Source organism: Sinocyclocheilus grahami, unplaced genomic scaffold, assembly GCF_001515645.1.
Source record: "Sinocyclocheilus grahami isolate Dianchi unplaced genomic scaffold, SAMN03320097.WGS_v1.1 scaffold240.1, whole genome shotgun sequence".
In the NCBI taxonomy this organism is placed as follows: Eukaryota; Metazoa; Chordata; class Actinopteri; order Cypriniformes; family Cyprinidae; genus Sinocyclocheilus; species Sinocyclocheilus grahami.
The window spans coordinates 1,254,625-1,275,377 of NW_015505419.1; the positions used below are offsets into that span (position 1 = coordinate 1,254,625).

General features: G+C 36.4%; 1 protein-coding gene across 1 annotated transcript in view; it reads right to left on the reverse strand.

Annotated features, from left to right (window-relative positions):
* LOC107597909 (regulator of G-protein signaling 12-like) overlaps positions 1-20,753 on the reverse strand; it is a 36,144-nt gene that overhangs the window by 5,329 nt on the left and 10,062 nt on the right. Inside the window, exons 5-7 of the mRNA XM_016289113.1 lie at positions 6,014-6,032; positions 4,336-4,505; positions 4,022-4,114 (exon numbers count right to left, since the gene is read on the reverse strand). Coding sequence (XP_016144599.1) covers positions 4,022-4,114; positions 4,336-4,505; positions 6,014-6,032 — 282 coding nt within the window. The remainder of the gene's footprint in view (positions 1-4,021; positions 4,115-4,335; positions 4,506-6,013; positions 6,033-20,753) is intronic.

Consider the following 20,753-nt stretch of genomic DNA (forward strand, 5'->3'; position numbering starts at 1 on the left):
AAGATCAGGCCCTTTCTTTCAGAACATGCAACACAACTCCTTGTTCAAGCTCTTGTTCTATCCAGGCTGAACTATTGCAATGCTCTCTTGGCAGGTCTTCCAGCCACTTCTATCAAACCTCTACAATTAATCCAAAATGCCGCTGCAAGATGAATCTATAATGAGCCGAAAAGAACGCATGTTACACCTCTGTTCAGCAATTTGCACTGGCTACCAGCATAAAATTCAAAGCATTAAAGTTTGCCTACAAAACCACCACTGGCTCTGCACCCATTTACCTAAATTCATTACTTCAGAGTTATGTGCCCTGTAGAAGCTTGCGTTCTGCAAGTGAATGGCATATTATTGTGCCATCTCAAAGAGGTACAAAATCACTTTCACTGACTTTTTCATTAAGTGTTCCCTCCTGGTGGAATGACCTGTCCAACTCAATCCGAGCAGCCGAGTCCTTAACTATCTTCAAGAGACGACTAAAAACACATCTGTTCCATGTTTATTTGACCCTCTAACTCTAGCACTTTCTATTCTATTTTAATTCTACTTCATCTATTTATCTTAGTTTTTTATGAAAAAAAACCACTAGCTTTCTATTTTTTCTATTCTACCTACTTGTTTTTCTTTGTGTGTGTGTGTGTGTGTGTGTGTGTGTGTGTGTGCGTGCGCACCTTTGGCTGGATCAGCCCTCTCCAGTACAACTCGTAGGCCATCAAGGTTTGATATGGGCACTCCAAGATCGAGAACCTCTGTCTCTCCACTCTAAAAAATTTTAAACATTTAACATTAGACTCTTTTCTCAAGAAATGTGCCTTTACAAATTAATTTTGATTGATGGCAGATACAGCTTACTGTTCCAGTTTCATTACAATTTAAGGTCTAAAGACAGGCTTGATTAACCACAGAAAATAATTTCTATGCATCTCTCAGTGAGTACAGTAATGCACTCACAATAGGACAAAGTCTATGGGACCAGGCACTGCACTAGACATTTAAATACATACTGTTTTGAAACAGTACTCATAATCAGGGGCATCAATCGACACTTTGTGGCACAAGCCCCAGTGAAATACAGCTGTGGCCCAGTATAAATGTACTAATGCATGAGATTACAATATATGATGGAGGAGATTACAATATATCGACCTGATAATCATGTTACCCATGTTATAATACAGTATTTCAACAATCATATCATTAGTGTTTTCTACAAGCTATTTAGAATCAAAACTAGTGATGCTACAGTCACAAATAAATCGCTCTTTTGATCTAATCAGTCAAACGGGTTTGTAATAAGGTCTTGAATTAAAAATGAATCAAACTGAATCGTGAACAGTTCACTCACGCACTAAATCTTTTGCATCAGTTTCTCACACCATAACGGAATGCTTTACACTCCTGCTCATAATACTTGAACATTATACATGTTAACATGATTCTGATATATAAACTAATAAAACAAATGGTACAAATAAAGTGCAGCACATGCAAAGAATGCAATGACTGTGGCAACTTTAACATTTGAAAGGATACTATGGCAAAGTTATCGCTTTCCTTATTCAAACTGATTTTTTTTTTCACACGAGTATATGATTGACCTCAAGAATGAAAGCTAGGTTATATCATACACTTGGAAAATTATGAGCTATATCACCGCTTATCAACACTAGGGATGTGACAATAAACTTAGCTCAAGAGATGAGACAAAATGCATATACTTGGTTCAATAGAACGAGACAATGTATTAATACTTTAAGAAATATTTGAATGACAATATATTTGTCTTTTAATTACAAAAATTAGAACAATGCAGTTATATTTTGAAATGTTTTAACAAATCTAGGGCTTAACTAACAATTATTTTGCTAATGAAGTAATCTACTGATTATTTTGACAAGTATGTTTTAGTAATACATATAGAACTAAGTGAAAAACAGGCTTTAATATGACTATATTTATATATAAACTAACGATGAGGCAATAATAATTGGCTCAAATAAAGTATCAAAACCAAGTACATGGTTTTATTGAACAACTGTTAAAGGGCTAGTTCACCCAAAAATGAAAATTTGATGTTTATCTGCTTACCCCCAGGGCATCCAAGATGTAGGTGACTTTGTTTCTTCAGTAGAACACAAACGAAGATTTTTAACTCAAACCATTGCAGTCTGTCAGTCTTATAATGGAAGTGAATGGGAATCATGGCTTTGAGAGTCAAAAAATTGGATCATTGTCAAATGACCGTTCTGTGCAAGAAACTGAACAGTATTTCTATAGTTTTTTTACCTCGATTTTCACCGCAATGTCTGTTGTAGATATAGTGCCAATGGTCCATTTGAGAGATAGGTGGCGATAATGCACTTATAAGTCTGCGATCTGCCGTAAAGCAAGAAGAAGAAGAAGCGTCATGCGCCGGCTGTTGAGGATGTGCTCAGGACAGTTCAGACAGTTCAGACATTGTGGTGAAAATCAGAGGTAAAAAAACTATAGAAATACTGTTCAGTTTCTTGCACAGACCGATCATTTAATGTCTTTACACATCAATGTATCGTCAGGAGCCGCAGGGTTTAATTTGGTTTTGTTTGTGTATGTTTTTTTTTACTCTCAAAGCCGTGATTCCCATTCACTACCATTATAAGACTGACAGACTGCAACGGTTTGAGTTAAAAATCTTTTTTTGTGTTCTACTGAAGAAATAAAGTCACCTACATCTTGGATGCCCTGGGGGTAAGCAGATAAACATCAAATTTTCATTTTTGGGTGAACTATCCCTTTAAATACATAATGTAATATGCCTATATTATAACAAATACCTGCAGAGGGCGCCAACGGCCTGGTGATGTTTCATGTGATTCAAGCACGTTTAAATCCATTTAATTGCAATATTTGGCCATAAGCAAAGTGAGAAACTTTATTTTGAAATCGCCATCTACAGTAAATCGCATATTTAGAAATATGTTGATGTATTCTGTGTTGGCATAGGTTTATAAATGACTTAAGTTACAAATTAAGTGAGATAACGCAGTTTTTCCAGATGAACGTTAAGCAATCCAAACTCACCGCATATGCAGAGGAAGAGTTAAGCCCCTTTCACACATACAGTCTTCACTGGTAAATTGCCGTAAAGAGATCATGTGTGAACAGGACCTTTTCAAAACTACAGGTAAATTTGTTCTGCCAATCATATCGTTCTTATGGAGATGACGTGATTACTCTGAGCTGTTTACAAAGCTCCGTTAATTATATAGAAAATAGCTTTTCTATATAAATATGGCTATAGATGGAAATCTCCTCGCAGCTTTTTCAGAATGTGTCGCGCTCATCAGCTGCGACTCTGCAGTTGGATACTATTATGCACGTCTCATGTTTATAGGACCAAAAATGTCTGATTGGCTAGTAATGTTAGTTTGGTTGAGAGTGAAAGCTGTGTTCCTCTCATACATTGGTAGGCGAACTCATTAACTCGAACTTGATATCAACAAGTTTTTTTTTTAATGTAGGAGCCAGGACTATCTTATTTTCCCGCAGCTAAACGCCACACGCCGGAGAACTTTAAGCCCTGTAAACAGAAATACAAAACAAACTCCAACTAATAAAAATAACAAAACCACATAAAATTACTTACACTTAAAATAAAATAAAAAAACATGTAAAAATAAAAGCTAATTCAAAATATTAACAAATTCTGTAACAGTATAAAAATAATACTAAAATAAGAAGACACCCTTCATCTTTAATTTTAGTTTGTTCCTCACACAAAGCTATGGAATATAGTGCGCAAATCATGCAGACTTCTTTTGTTGTGCTTTTATGATTTTTTTGTTGTTGAGAAACCAGGATATTCTACTTCTTATACTTGTTTTATTCTTCCACAGAAGAAGAAAGTCGTTAAGATTTCAAACAACATAAGGGTAAGTAAATGATGCAAGTATTTTCATTTTTGGGTGAAATATCACTTTAAGGTTCATTGAGCAAGATGACTGAATATGTATGATTGAGGGAACGTGTATGTGTTACAGATGATTACCTGCTTTTTGTCATGTTCTGGAACTTGGCTAAAGCATTCACAGGCCTGCCAGAATAAGATGTTTTCCTCACTAAACTCCTTCTTTAGAAACTCCTGCAGGAACACAGAAAAGTACATTTAGTTCTAAATTACTGTCCTGTCCTGTGACATTAATACACTTCTGCTTTATGATATGGTGTCAACAAATGAACATGAAATGAACACAAACCATCAATCTGATATACACAAAGGCAAGCCTGTCAAAAGCTCACAGGCCATAAGAATTGTATTTAGTTAACAATAAGCAAATGTCTAAGACACACTCCAGTACTTACAGAAAAATAGCGAACACCCACAGGATCCTGGAGCAAACGCTCAAAGCTGACGGCCCATGATGCAACACGGCGCTCTGAGAAGCGACAATGGTTGGTGACGCTGGGCAGACTACCATTACTTTCCAAACTGCTCACACTGCCGCAGTCATGACGCTCGAGACCGCTGCGCTCTGAATAAGACAAAGTGTAAATATGAGAGTCGAGATGATTTAGGTTCAGATTCTTGAACTGTTCTGGTCTGGATCACTAAAACAAATTTACTTCTCTGTTCTGAGATGAGATGTCTTTAATACTGTGGCATGAGGTGAGGAATAGGAATGATTTTTCATGTTAGGGTGACAATATGCAGATAAATACTAAGAATCATCAAAGTGCATAATTTCAGTCAATAGTGTTACCAGTTGAATTGAAAAAAAAAAGTTTTCAAACAGGTTTGCTTCAGTTGGAAATTGGTTGGTCAAACAGTCTTACTGCAAACTCACACTATTGGCTGAGCGAGTGTTGCTGTTGGGCTGGTCAGGTTTGCTCAAACTAAGTAATGTTGAAAAGGCCACAGAGCCACAGTGTTTACACATTTTGGGAAAATCAATGTAAAAAGGCCTTACTTATGGTTTAGGGTTAGAATAATTTTAACATTTTAACTTTAAAGTGTTGCTGATTTGAATACAAAAATGAGGGATTTTGTGATTTGTAAGCAAGTAAATCTAGAACATATGTAACTTGTGCTGTTTTGTATCTTTGTTACAAACTGTTGCCCTATCATGTGTAATAAGTTTTCCTTGCTTTTCGATAGACAAGTCCAGACAAACCTCAAAGCTTTCTCTCTAAATATCGCTGTCATAACCGCCTTCAGACAAATTAAGGGAAACTTCCTCTGACACTGCCCAAAAATTTTCTCTGTGCACTCTGACCTAAACCAAATCATTTAAGGGTAACTTTCTGTGTGAGATATGTTGTAAGGTTGTTGTAAGTACAGTAAAACAGTAATATTGTAAGTTATCAAGTTATTTCAAAATAACTTGTTTAATCATTTTAAAATGCATTTCCTTCCTGTGTATATGCATTTTTTCAGCATCATTACTCCAGTCTTCAGTGTCACACGATCCTTCAGAAATCATTCTAATAGGCAGATTTAGTGCTCAAGAAACATTTCTTCTTATTATCATTGCTAAAAACAGTTGTGCTGCTTAATATTTTTGTGGAAACATATTTTTTTTCACAGCATTTATTTGAAATAGAAATATTTAGTAAAATTATTGTCTTTACTGTCACTTTTGATTTATTTAATGCATCCTTTCTGAATAAAAAAGTATGAATTATTAATTTTTTAAAACATCTTACTGACCCAAAACTTTTGAACAAAAGTGTATCTAAAAATCATTAACTACAGATTACTTCAATTACACATTCCACTCTGGAGAAAGTGTGTTTGCTTTATTCCCAGTGTACAAATGAAGTGCACTTGCTTAAATTATGATCTTATACTTCTCTTGTAACCTTTTTCTTGTAGCTCTTCATAGACAAATGTAACACTTTAAGACTACACAAATAAAATCCAATGGCTCACACAGCAAACATCAGAACAACAGTCTACTTAAAGCTAACTTCAGAACTCATTAAACAACTTCCTGAACTCATTGATTTTGCTTGTTAGAAAGGGTTGAAAAAGAGAACTCACCTCTATCTGATGCAGCCGACTGAAAGAAAAGAAAAAAAGACATGAATGAGCAATTGCCATCCTGACTTTGGTGGGGTAATGGAGGAGAAAAAGAGGAGAGAGGTAAAGTTACAGAGCTGGAGAAAATGCCTTCAGACATCTCTGCAGTCTCTCTCATCTTAACTGAATGTGTGTGATATGTGTTTGTGGAGAGGGGAGGGTTTTTACATATGGCCGTTGATGTAGCTGTGTAGTAACACGCAGCTGTTCGCACTTCTGCTCCGGTTACCGCCCACAAAAACACACACACATCAAATGACCTGACCCAGGCATGCCCAGACACTTGCAAAGACCATAACTTTAACAAAGAGCTTTAGTCAAGCTTTTCAGGTCATAAAAACACTCCTGCATCTCTGAGCATGGAGGGAAACCTGAATGAGAAGAAGAATGCAAATCAATATGCAAGTCCCAGGGATGTGGAAGTTGACCAATATGGTAGAACCATATAATAACTTATCTTACAGCCTATTCGTTAACATCAGCATCCCAGAGACCAACAGAGGTGAGTATATGTGTGTGTGTGTGTGTAGGCTGGGAGCAAAGCACATGGACAAACACACACCGTGTTTGTTCAGTGGGAGGAAGTGTAACGGAATGAGGGCAGATATTGGGACAGCAGACGGACACACAAAGGAACAGAGACTTTTGTGAGGTGAATACAAATGAGATTTTACAAATGTGAAGGTGGGAGATAGAAGTTCTTTGTTGGCACATAATAAAATGAATCAGATTCATGACCTCTGGACAATGTTTACCAAGTGATATCATGCATGAACATGCACTATTCTGTCTGGTGCCATTTAACCAGACGGATTTGTTGTGTAGAGTTTCAGCCGCAGGCACTTTTCATTGTATTCACCACTAAACCAATGTCAAACTTACAGCCATCCAAAAAATCTTTCCTTCTAGACACAGACGCGCTCAGTGCATTGAAGGAATGTTCCAGGTTCAACAGTAATGCAGTTACACTGGACATCTAAGGGGCAAGACATTACAGAGCATTTTAAATCAGAAATGAGCAATTACATTTACAAAAGTTAATACTTTTAGGGACTATTGTTCTAGGCAGATGAGATTATTCATACACACACATTATATATAAAAAATTTGATATAATATTCAGTATAAATATCAAGTAGGGATGCACCGATATAATTTTTTCCAGAACAAGCCGATACCGATACTTTTATTTCTGGTACTTGCTGATGCTGAGTACCAATACCTGTATTTTCATTGCATTTATAATTTTTAAAAACACTGAGTACACAAACCAAACCAAAAGAATATGCATAATGTTAGTTAGCTTAGTTAATTTAGCAAATATATATTTACTTCAGTTATTTTTGCAGTATCAGACTAGTAATCACACTACTCACATACATAATGTTTAAGTATTGTTTCTATATTTTGGGAATAGGAACATTTATTCTGGAGCAATGCCTTGCCCCATGACTTCCACTATGTGTTCAGTATTTAAACACATTTTTTGAGGGATAAGTCAAAATGATTTATGGTGGGGAAAAAATAAAGAGAAATCGTTTTTTAAAGAAAAATTAATTATATTAAAATGAAGATCATGAATGAATGAATGAATGAGTAAATAAATAAATGGTTTTCATTGTTTGTAATTATGTCATCATTTAGCTGAGCTGAAATCACAAAAGTAAGGAGTATTCATATGTGTCTCTAATGGTAATGAGTTAAAATAGCAGCTCATCAGCACTCAGAAATGGCACATTCCAGTCCCAGTACGTCACCACCATTATCAAATCTGAGCTCTTCTGACACTTTCAACATGACTAACGGAGAGCTATTTATATGCTAATAAAAGACAAGGATTCTGAGAATGGAGAACAGCCAAAAGCGGACACATATGACTTGATTCATTGTGGTTCATGTGAAGGACATCTTTCTGTTATCTTACAAATGGGTTTGACCAGTGATACATGAAGTGCTAAGCACGGATGCTTTAGTGATGATCTAAGACAGAAAAGAATCTTCAAATTATTAAAAATGTTACAAGTCAAATAAGAACATGAAGTGCTTCCAACCCTTTTTTTTAAACATTTGTGAAAAAATATTAACCAAATAAAATTCATTTTTACTAGATTTTTTGATTTATATTATATTGCTATGGAGTTGCTATGAGTCCCTGATGATATTCTACGTGATATCCCCATTCCCCAGATAGCTTGTTTTCATTATTCAATATATTTTTCAGTTTATTATCTGTCAGCCATCACCAGAAATCACACATTTAGAAAAGTAATAGCACAGCTCTCCTCAACAAGCTGCAAGATTTGAGCAATCATTCATCTCTGTAGCATAAACAGTGCAAGACAAGTTAGCTATACAACAAATTTAATACCTATAGCTTGAGGTGCATTTAAAATCCTTACCCTATAGTAAGAGCAATGATAAAGTGATGCTTTCCTTAGTGACAACAGCTAACAATATACAAATATTGTAGCATTCTATAAACATAAACATATGAAAACACTGCTAAAGCCTCATCTGCAATGTGTCTTTTTCCATCACATTCCAGTCCAAGAACGCTCTTAACACTGTGTACAGACACAAGAGGGACGGCCTTGAAAAACCACAAGCCTCCAGGCCACTTCAAAGCGCAAATGTGTCTTAAAATGGTGAGTTGCACAGGCCGGCTTACGATGAACAACTCAAACTAGAGTCTACTAATATGATTCATGAGTCTGAGCCCTTACTGTGACAATCTCAAACCGAGACCCCTAGATAAAAACTTTCTCTCACAAAGTTCTACCAAACCCACTGATGTTAACCTCACTCCTTATAAGACCAGAAGTGGCCTCTTCTATGCTTCTAATTGTAGTGAGGGATGAAGTTAGTAATGTGAAACAGAGGGAGGAAAGACAGAGAAGGGAAGAAAATGAGAAGCTATGAAACGGCGTAGCCTGAATACCATTCAGTTTGTGCTACCACCCTGGTGTATTTGGTCAGAAACTCTATGGCAACAATTCATCTCAGACCACAGACTGTGAGGCCACCAATGACACGCGTCTCAGGCAGGGGCGCTCTCTCTCTCTCTCTATATATATATCACACGCTCCCATGAGCAAACGTGTTATTTGACGGGGTTTGTTTCACAGCAGCAAAATCTGGTAGGCGTACTGAGTGGCAGGGTTCAGCGGTGGCTTACAGACATCTGGTTGTTGTGACCTGCCGCGTGACTGAGTGATGTTTCTGTGAACCAATCAGATGCTTTGGAACTTATTAGAAGTAAAACCAAGGAACTGTATTTATGGATTCCACGAGGAAATGATGAGGTAATTTCTGTGTTTAGAAGAAAACATGTTTAAGCCTGTTCACTAGAATAGCAAAGGGAAAATCTCACCGCATATCATCAAACCATAATGAGGCTCATTTTCTTTCTTTGGTTCAAACTTGTGTTTGTGTATCAGACTTACACAGACTTACAAAATGGTATTTCATAGTTGTAAATACAATAAAGATTATTGGAGTACACTGGAAAATACATTTCTGTTTTTCTACTTCAAAACAAAAGTTCAGTTTTGTTATTTGTTTCTTTGTAATTGTTTGTGAAATTAATTGGTCGTTTCTGAGTGAAAATTGTTTGTACACCAAATTGTCTTCAAAACAAAAACATGAGTTGTTTCTTGAAAAATATTGGCTTTGAAACCATTTTCACTAATACATTTAAAAAAATAATGACAAAGAAACAGCAAGCAACACATTGAATTTAACCTGAACTCTTTAAGTAGAAATACTGAAATAGTATTTTTTTGTGTGTGTAATATATATTCCAAATAATGTTTAATTGGTAACACTTTACAATAAGGTTCATTAGTTAACTACATTAGTTAACATGAACTAATAATGAACTGCACTTATACAGCGTTTATTAATCTTTGTTAATGTTAATTTCAACATTTACTAATACATTATTAAAATCTTGTTAACATTAGTTAATGCACTGTGAACTAACATGAACATCTGTATTTTTATTAACCAACATTAGCGTAGATTAGTAAATACAGTAACAAATGTATTGCTCATGGTTAGTTCATGTTAGTTAATATATTAACTTATGTTTAACTAATGAACCTTATTGTAAAGTGTTACCGTTTAATTTACAATGAATCATGTTTTTTTTTTTACAATGTACTGATATTCTGGTTCCTAGATATCCATAAGTATCATCCAACTGGTACAAAAAAAAGTCATTTCTGTCATCATTTGCCATCAAATTTTTTGTCTATACAATGAAAGTCAATGGGGTTAATTTTTTTTTACCCAAATGACTTTCAAAATATTTTCTTTCGTGTTCAACAGAACAAAGATAATGCTATGGAATGATATGAGGGCGAGTGAATGTTGACAAAATAAAAAATTTTGGGTGAACTATTCCTGTAATTATGAGTAATACCTATGCCTTGTAAACATCACAAATTACTTAAAGTAGAAACAGTTGCATTTCTCATTGCATTTCTAGGCCACACATACTGCTGCAAATATTCCTTACAATCATAAATGACTTTCTTCTGATGTCTTTGCACAACTGCCATACACCCTTCTTCTCGTGAATCTTCACACAGAGACTCGCTTTGTTTATATTTCCACCTTCTGGACTACGTGAGGTGACGACTTGCCCTTTTAACCTCCAAGAAATAAAAGGGTTATATCAGTATTTTGAGGAGGATTTGCATGTAGCAGCTTCATTTTCTTTCACTCGAAACAGTTTACACTACCTCTAGGCTGTCAAGTACAGTTTTTCTTCTCATTCAAGATGTTCTGTGAATTCAAACAAACACATTCTAGCTTCTTCTGGTGACATTTGTTGATAAAGGAAGACAAAACCCACAGCCAGATCACACAATCTCTAGGCTACAGCTAAAAACACCATTACAAAAGGCAAGCAGTTGGTCTAAACAAAATATCTTTGCTTGTCATAACATGTTTAAACTGTAAAAGTTACTGTAATACATATAGACAAAGACTAATCAAAAGGAGCCACAACCACAGGCGAGAATACACTTAAAATGTTCAATAAACTTAAGTTGAAAAAACAACTTGCATATTTGCTTTATTATTTTTTTTTACAGATCCATGTGCACTGTATTTGCTTCGCTGATGAAACCACTCTAACAAAACATTTAAAATATTAATATAAATACATATATTTAATATATTTTACTATTTAAATGTCAAAAACAAATGTAATCATACTTTAATTTAGTAAAGTATCGAATTAAATCTACTAAATGCACAGATTTTGTTCTGGACTCTGTATATCCGGTTATGGCCACAGGAAATTATTAATGCACATGTACAAATGTAAATGAATTAAATGCAATGCAATTAAGTTGTGACTAAATGTTCAACAACTGTGTCATTGTAACTAATTTTAATGAGCTAAATTGAAACTAAAGTAAGTGAGGACAGACGTCCAGACACACAACTGTGGAAACATCAGAGTGTGAAACGACTGTGTCTCAAGTCCAGCTGAGCCAGAGACTCCCTGCCGCAGCTGCTCGGTGTGGGAGTGCAGGAATGAGATAAAACAGCTAATGAGAAAAGCAGCTGATCCAACCAAGGCCGATCATTTGGATTTGGGAAAAAAAGAAAGAAAGAAAACACGATCGTAACCTGAGAAAAAGATTGTAGCACAAACTCACCTCTCTTGGGGGACGCTTTTTCCTGAAGGAAAGTCTCCTAATGAGACTCATAGTCAGGAGGCTTCTTCTCTTTGTCTGTGATTTTGGGTTCATTACTGCAACTGCATGTGTGGGTGATTGTGTGTGTATATGTGAATACCTGAAAATCTCCACCCAGGATCAGATGGCTACACAAAAAGTCTTGTCGGTACAGGTTCAGTCGGCCCCCAACATACGACAATATGCTACAGACTACTGAATGTTTTCTGCTGTAGTCATCATAACTAACCTGTGATATTAACTGATACTTCCTCGACCTCTTCCAACCAATCAGCTCTGTAATCAAACTGTTCCCCGTCTTTACTTGTACAGTTTGTTTTTGTGAGTTTAGTGAGGGAACTAGTTTTCGTCCTTTAAACAAAGAATGTCCCATAAATTCAGATCATATTTTGTCATGTGATATTAATTCATTTCAGCCCACTGTACCATTTACTGAATTTTTTTTTTGTGACAACAATTATCAAATAAGACTAAAAAATAATTAAAATATAAAATGTAAATACATGATTTATTTAAAAACTAAATATGTTTATTAACATTAATTAATACATTTAACGAATTAAAGCATTAAAGTGAAGTTTAAATCATATCGCTATTTTCAACTAAATATAACGCATCGTTTTCGTTATCATTGATGTAATCACTACCAAAAAGCATTTTCATTGGCAATCCTGTTGACGAAGTGAATGATTATTTGAAGAAGTGTCTGGAGATAAATTTAGATGTTTTAGCACTGGGCATGGGTGGGCCTTTCCCAGACTAAAGCTACCAGGGAAGGGTGATTATATTATATGCTATTTTTCTTCTTCATTTTGGTTTCAAACCAGTTCTCAACTGCATTTGGGGATTCTGTGGTAGGAAAAAATAGAGTTTGCCAGCTCTATATAGGCTGGGCTGGTGTGTATGTTTCAGAGTGAGAATAGACTGTGAGCTCATGAATGTGTGTATGTGGGTTGGGTGTGTATGTATGAGAGAGAGATAAAGAGGGCTGTAGATTTACAATATTAGTTTCCGCTTATTCTCAGCGAACAGTTTCAGATTAAGGAAGTATCCATTCTGCTGGTTGTGCAGGCTTGATCTGACTTTATAAACTGACTGAATGAACACACTCCTACTGTACATGAGCTATAAATATCTTTTAAAGTTTAGTTGAAGCTGCAGCCCAGCAAAGCAAATATGATTCTAGAGTCCTTTTCAAGGGGGCAAAACAAATCTCTTCCTCTTATCCCTGGCAGACAACAAACATCAGAGACCTCGGAGGAGACTTCCTTTGTGCCCGACGGAGGAAGGGAAAGCCTGATAAGATGGTTTGCTCGAGCAAAATGTGTCTACAACAAGTGTTCATTATACTAGCTGCCTTTCATCGATTTCTAAGCCCAGAAAATTTCAAATAAAGAAAAAACATCACATGGTTTGCTATTCACCTCTCAATGAAACCACATGATTACAGTGAAGGACGAAAAACAAAACCAGATGCAAAATGGAAACCACAAAATATCGTTTACCAAGGCCACGTATTCTCTTCCCAACCATAAAATGAACCACAGCAATATTTTAACCGCTCTCTTTGAATGCATTCCCTGTGTAAGACCGTCCTTGTAATCATCAGGACGAAACGTAAAACTCACACTGACCTGGATCTTATGAGGAACAACGACTGGCTCGTCTCCAGGTGTAACTGATACCACATTAATTTATAAGAGGTCACAACCAGAGGACAGTGTCGGAATGTTTGGCCTCTGGACAGAACATCCTACAATACAATATACTACAATACAGTACAGTATCTAACCTGCGATCTATAGTTACAGTGATCCTTCTAGTTTCCATTGATGTTTTTGTGTCCACATTCAGAGTGCATGAACCAGAAGTTTGTAAACCAGTTTTTGTTGAAAGTGCTTTTGTGAATCAGTGAAAGTGAATCCTGTGTATCAGATTAACTTGCAGTCTGTATATTTGGCTATGCACATTAAGTTTATTTACTTTAATATCTAAACTTTATTAAATATCTAAATAAAGTTTAGACCAATAGCAGAATAATATTAACCATGGCCAACAACACTAATGATGGTTAAAAATATTGTGGATTTTTTTTCTCAGTTTTGCCAGAACTATTTTTCATGAGGCAATTCCAATCAATTATCATAAGCAAATTTGTAGTGTAAAAGCTTGAACACAAATGCCCATAAGTGACATATCTGTGAGCATTTACACAGCTCCACATTTGCATCTGTGATTTGCACAGGATAAACATCTCTCCACTCCTTTGTGTAAGGGTAAGTCCTGGAGGAAAAGCATCCATCATCATCTAAGCTTAACCCATGACCCCACCCAAATACACTTTCAAGCGTTCTCTCTTTCCTCCCTCTCTTTGTACCGAACCAGTGGTCTTTCAAACTGAAACCTAACACTCATAATTATAAGCGGGTAGATCTCTTTCCTGACAAAAATAGTTCCCTGTGACCAAGTGTATACCCGCCAACCGCTTTCAGAGCTATCGTGGAGTATTGGAAGGAGACGACCTGTTAAATGACTGAGTCAGGCTTGGGAATCAAGGAAATAGCTCATGGTATGTATGGAGGTTCTTCATTTTCAAAGAACCATTTTTGTAAATGCGAAGGGACTGAATAAGTTCTTGATTTACATTAGAGTTTTTAGATCAGTCTATTGGTCACTATGTTCTTTATAGCTTAGTAAGGCTATATTTACACTAGTGAATTTTCATTTTAAAATGCATTACTTTTGCTACGGTTACGCCTGTCGTTTACACTTCTCCACTGTTTTTGACCCTCATGGCTGCCTACATTTGCTCTGTGCATCCTTGACGACCATGTAAACAATAACATCATGCTCATTGCTGTACCTGCCAGTGACTAGCAACCAGCTTCCTGTTTACACTTTTACACGCATGTTAAGTGTGCATCAATTGCCATGCCACGTTGTCGGTTGTGTAGTATGGATGGAGATCGTTTCTGAAATGCAGTGAAAACGCCAGTGTAGACGAGGATCATTTTCATTTTAAAACAAAAATCGCACTAAAACTTAGTAAGCTGCCTAGACAGAATTTTAATTGGTTCCATATTCAGGAATTCTGCCTTCAAATATATATTTTTTTAAATTATAAATATATTTTATTCGATAAACAGTATAGATATTTACATATTCTTCAAAAAATTTGATTTTTTTTGTTTTGTTTTTTTACAGAGACAGCAATATAGGCAGCTCACTAAAACTGAGATCATAAAATTGATTAACTGACAAATGTGATTCGCGCATTTTATTTTTGCATGAAATCTGCCAAGTACATAAATGTAAATGATAGCGGGCCATGATCCATTGTTGAAGGTTGTTGAAGCATAAAGTGCTGATTTGAAAAGGTTAATAACGAAGGATAACAAGCTGCTGAAAATGACTGCTAAATGGCTCAAACAGGAAAAACTAAGCTGAGCTAAAGAGAGAAAATTAGCCCCCTGGCTGCGTCCTCCAACAAATAAAAACAAGCAAAAGTCTGTGTATAACCCACATTAAACACTTTATATTAGCTTGCATTCTTTCATGTGAATAAGTCAATGTCTTGAAACAATTAGTTTCTACCATCACTAATGAGCAACAGTGGTGTATGTCCATTTGAGCCAGACACTCCTCAAAAGCTTTCATGTGATTATTTATTGTGTTACACCCTGTCTGCACCGGACACAATGCAACAACAGACGTGCCCAGTGTAGACATGCTGTTACCGTCAGATGCACCAGCTCTTGGGTGAAGGAGAGGGCTGTGGGGAAGCAGTGAATGCAGGTGGAGGTGAGGGTGAGAAGGGTGTTAGCCTTGGAGTTCATTTCACGCAGAAAATGCATGTGCCTGAACACACTTATTATTAATTTCACTGTCTATCTGAGCAGTGGTTCTCAACCAGGGGGCCAGGGCCCATTAGGGGACCTCAGCAAAATTCAATGGGGCTTCAAAGGATGACTTAAGTTATTTTATAAATTATTATTAATATATTAACATAAAACATTTTGTAATGTCATGTCTTGTAAGAAATATGTTCTATGTTTCAGACAAACTGTTTCGTTTCTTCCCCTGCAATGCAGAAGGGAAATAGCAATAGAACATCTTGACTTGATCTAAATAGAAAATTAATTTTAATACAAATTATAATATTTGGATACTGTGTTGAACAAGAGAGAACCACTGATATAGAACACATCACACTTGCAAATATCAAGCATTTGCAGATACTAGCTTGGCATAACTATTAAAAATTATTAAAGACCAATCACACCAAGAATGATAACAATAAACAATACTGTAATGATATTAGCATCCACACCAATGGACGTAATCAAAATAAGCACACACTGCAGTTTTGTCACCTGCTCAAGCTCTTTAAAGCAGGTTGGAATCTGTTTGGCTGTCAATGGTTTTATCACTCATCATCTGGAAAAAATCGTTCTGAAAGTGAGTCCAATGATATTGTTTCCCTTTGATATTATCATTATATCTGTTGTGTGGACTTACCTATTCTCATAGAATTACAACAATTAATTAAACTGTATAGTTATAGTTATCATCCTCTGTGTGAATGGTTCATTAAAGTGAAATCAGGTCAAAGGAAGCATTTCTGTTGGACAGAGGAATAATCACATAGCCTGTGGTTTTAGGTTACCAGACCTGGGAGCACGGGGAGGCCGCGCATCTAGAGAAAGAAAACATCGCCCTTTAGCAGAACAGGTGGCCTCTGCTTAAAGAATCCGAAATGCAACTGTCAAACCACATGGAATAAGGACAAATACTGGCAAGGAAAATCATCCAAGAAGAATGAACACCAAGTACAGACTTGCGTCAAAGGACTTGACATGTTTTGCCTCATCTGGGAGTAGATATTTGAATGCTAAGTCATAATGGTGGCCTCACAGATAACTGTCACCATCTAAACATATATAAAAAGCAAAGAAAGTACAACAAATAAGGTATTGGTATCTGTACATAGGCATTACACTATGTGTTTTGCAATGACAGCAAGGTGTGTGAAAGTGAATACACTTAGAGAAGTGTTGACAGATCGCTTAAGGCTAAATTTAACAAAGCAGTTTCATTGTAGAAGACCAACCCAAAGGAACAAGAGGAAAGATTGAGTCCAGTTCAGAAATCTGATGTCACTGATGTCATCCGTTTTAAGTATGGCTTACTTAAAGTTTAGTAAGTATAAAGATTTCACAAAACATTTCAGGGAGTCACTCCAAACCGACCAATAGACTCCAAAGTGAGACCACACATGCTTCTGTCAAAGCACAGAAACACTTCAAAAAACTACATATTCTCACTATATGAAGAACAAGCCTCATGCACAGAGTTTTATCCAAAACAGATGCAGACACTACAGAAGGAAACTTACAGCAGAGTGAAGAGTTAAAGTTGGCTCCATTAGTAACTATTATTAGTCCTCAGCACTCCTGTAGACACCCAGTGTAAATAAACATGTCCATTCAGCCGCACGATCTGTGAGTTCACAGGATGAAGTTGGAGTGAATGTGTCTTTTTTGAGTTCCAGTTCTGTCCCTGATTTTAGCCTGTCTGACTTTCCCTCCTGCGCTCCGTCCCTTTTCCCTCCTCCCGTCTCCTTTCACTCTGCACTTCAGACAGATTCTCCTCCCACTGACTCCGCTAGCAATAAACCCTCACTCCCTCAGACCTACTGAAAAAAGCTGTGATGTCATGTTGATTTGAAAAGGAACTCAAAAAATGTACTTAATTTCGGACACATTCATTGAATCTCAGATGTTGACTTTCTCACTTGCATAATGTGTTTTCTTAACATATTAATGTTACAAGTTCTCATGCACTAGAGAAAGTTCTGATGGAACGTTTGATAGACAGGAATGCTTAAAGGGTTACTCCACCCCAAAATGAAAATGTTGTCATTAATCACTTACCCCCATGTCGTTCCAAACCCGTAAAAGCTTTGTTCGTCTTCGGAACACAATTTAAGAAATTTCATTTTGGATGAAAACCGGGAGGCTTGTCACTGTCCCATTGACTGCCAAGTAAATAACACTGTCAAGGCCCAGAAAAATATGAAAGACAATAGTCCATAGTCACAATAGTCCATCTGCCATCAGTGGTTCAATCTGAATTTTATGAAGCGATGAGAAGTGTTTAAGTGACGTGACATGTGGCCAAGTATGGTGACCCATACTCGGAATTAGTGCTCTGCATTTACCCATCCAAAGTGCACACACACACAGCAGTGAACACACACACACACAGAGCAGTGGGCAGCCATTTTATGCTGCGGCGCCCGGGGAGCAGTTGGGGTTCGGTGCCTTGCTCAAGGGCACCTCAGTCGTGGTATTGAAGGTGGGAGAGAGCGCTGTACATTCACTCCCCCCACCTACAATCCCTGCCGGTACGAGACTCAAACCCACAACCTTTGGGTTATGAGTTAAACTCTCTAACCATTAGGCCACGACTTCCCCAGAATACTTTTTGTATCCACTTTATTCAACAATTCGTCTCCTCCGCGTCATTATAGCGCCATTTTGGAGAGTATCCACTGAACGTAAACTGCATATGCTGTTCTACTTGTATGTGTCAGCCGCACCACACGGATACGTTTTCTACATTTATTTACGCTTTGATGTATGCTCCACTACGGTGACGCGGAGGAGACGAATTGTTGAATAAAGTCGTTATTTTTGTTTTCTTTGCGTACAAAAAGTATTCATAAAATTCAGGTTGAACCACTGATAGCAGATGGACTATTGTGAAGATGGCTTTCATACTTTTCTGGGCCTTGACAGTGTTATTTACTTGGCAGTCAATGGGACAGTCACAAGCCTCCCGGCTTTCATCCAAAATATCTTAAATTGTGTTCCGAAGACGAACAAAGCTTTTACGGGTTTGGAACGACATGGGGGTAAGTGATTAATGACAAAATTTTCATTTTGGGGTGGAGTAACCCTTTAAGGTGAGTTGTGTGACTGTGAAAATAGTCACTCAGGTCAGTTTGAAACCAAGCATGAATACAGCAAACTGAATTACTACAAGCAGAACTGGATAAATCTATCAGAAATTCTCATTAGATAAGAGTGGGGTGCAGAAAAAGTTTATGAATTTGAATTTTCTCCACGTTTTGTCACATTATGGACCATAAATTTCACCTTTGCAATTCATCAGTGGGCTTCCAGTAAAGGTGAGGTAACATCAGCAACATTTTGTGAGCCAAAAAAATTTAATTTGCCAAACAATAGGAGTGTTTCCCATACATTGATTTCTCCATGGCGGCTCGCCACAATATCAAAACTAACCGCCACAAATAGATTTTCCAAAAGGGCTTTGACTTCGTTGAATAAACATGAGCACTGAATGTTTCAAAGTCAAAATGCGGCACGGGTGTTTTTTATAGAAATTTATATTTGAAGGGAACCGACTGTCAGAAAAGTTTAGATGTCATTTTCATTTAATCTTTCCTATAATGTCCGATAATGTAGCGTTCATGAGCGCAGCGCTGCTTTGTGTACAGCTGTTAAAAGGGAAACTGCTATTTCTGCCGCTCCAAAAGTGCCTCCTGCTGGCAGGGAATGAATTTGCTTTTTCTATAAGCCAGCCTGCTGTTTTATATTTACATATATTTCCCCTGGGGGAAGTGCCAGCACACATAGAGTGTAAGTCCGTGGGAAACACTGAAAAGTAAATATGACTATAGTAATAGTAAATAGTACAAGGCTTCTTTTGAATGGCCACCAATCAAAAAATATGTTTTCTTAACATAAAATTGCCACATTTGTGAAAACAAATCTCTTACAGGTTAACTACTAGCTAGCTTAATTTAGTATACTTTAAGATGTATGTTAAAATGTAGCATATATGTTATGTAATGAGCACAGTAATTGCTCAAAGTAACATAGATCATTGTTTTCACACACCCATCCTCAACCTAGGCACAAGCTCTACTCTTCAGCACAATCGTAACAACAATAACGCTAACATAACAGAAACTCTTTTAACCCTCTGGTGTTCCTCATTTGGGAGTCACACTTGTGATCTTCACGGTCAAAAGTGACCGGACACCTAAAATTTTACTTTTTTCCCCCTCAGTAAAATCAATGTAACATATTTTTGTTCTATAATATATTTTTTTTGTATTTTGAGATAACTTCATGGTTCTAATTAATATTTATGCAATAATTATGATCAATTTCTTACCATTGAAAATAATGCAATTTTTAAAAAAAAATATATTACTTTTCAATTAATGCAGTATTTCATGTTTAAAAAGTCAATGCCTTTAAAAACCCATTTTTGAAGCCTGATTAGTGCCATCCGGTGGGAGTAAAATAAGAAAAACATCTGCAATTCCATGGTTTAGCCCATAGATTCCTATATAGCTCTATATAAAAGGCCTATAAATTCTCTAATTGTTTTTAGACATAAATACTTATTTTTATTAAGTTGTGGGTTTAGATATATATTTAGACATTCTTAAAGACAACTTTTTGTAAAGGTTTAGATTTTTTTTGGTTTGAAATGTTGATTTGAAGCGTCAGTTTTTGAATTATTATTACTACAGTCAAACCTGAACCTAGAGAAAGCATTTTGTTACACAAAACATTCAAATTCTATAAAAATGTAACAAAAATGAACAGGAATGTTTTATCAGAGCTTAATTCTTCAGGGTCTGATCTGATTTCAGTTTTCTGACTCGTTTTGGCTATATGGGTATTTATATTTATAGCCATACCAATTCATTTGAGTGTGTGTAATTGTGTATGTGTGTGTGTCTGTGAGTGAGTGTATGTGTGTGTGAGTGGAGTGGATGTGTCTGTTTTGCAATCTTGATGTTTTAAAGTGTAACCCCTTCCTTGTTGTCCACTTTTTTTACTGCACTGTAGTTGAATTATTGCTTTTATTTTACATATTTGCTGTGTTACAGTCACATCAGTTCATAGTGTGTGTGTGTGTGTGTGTGTGTGTGTGTGTGTGTGTGTGTG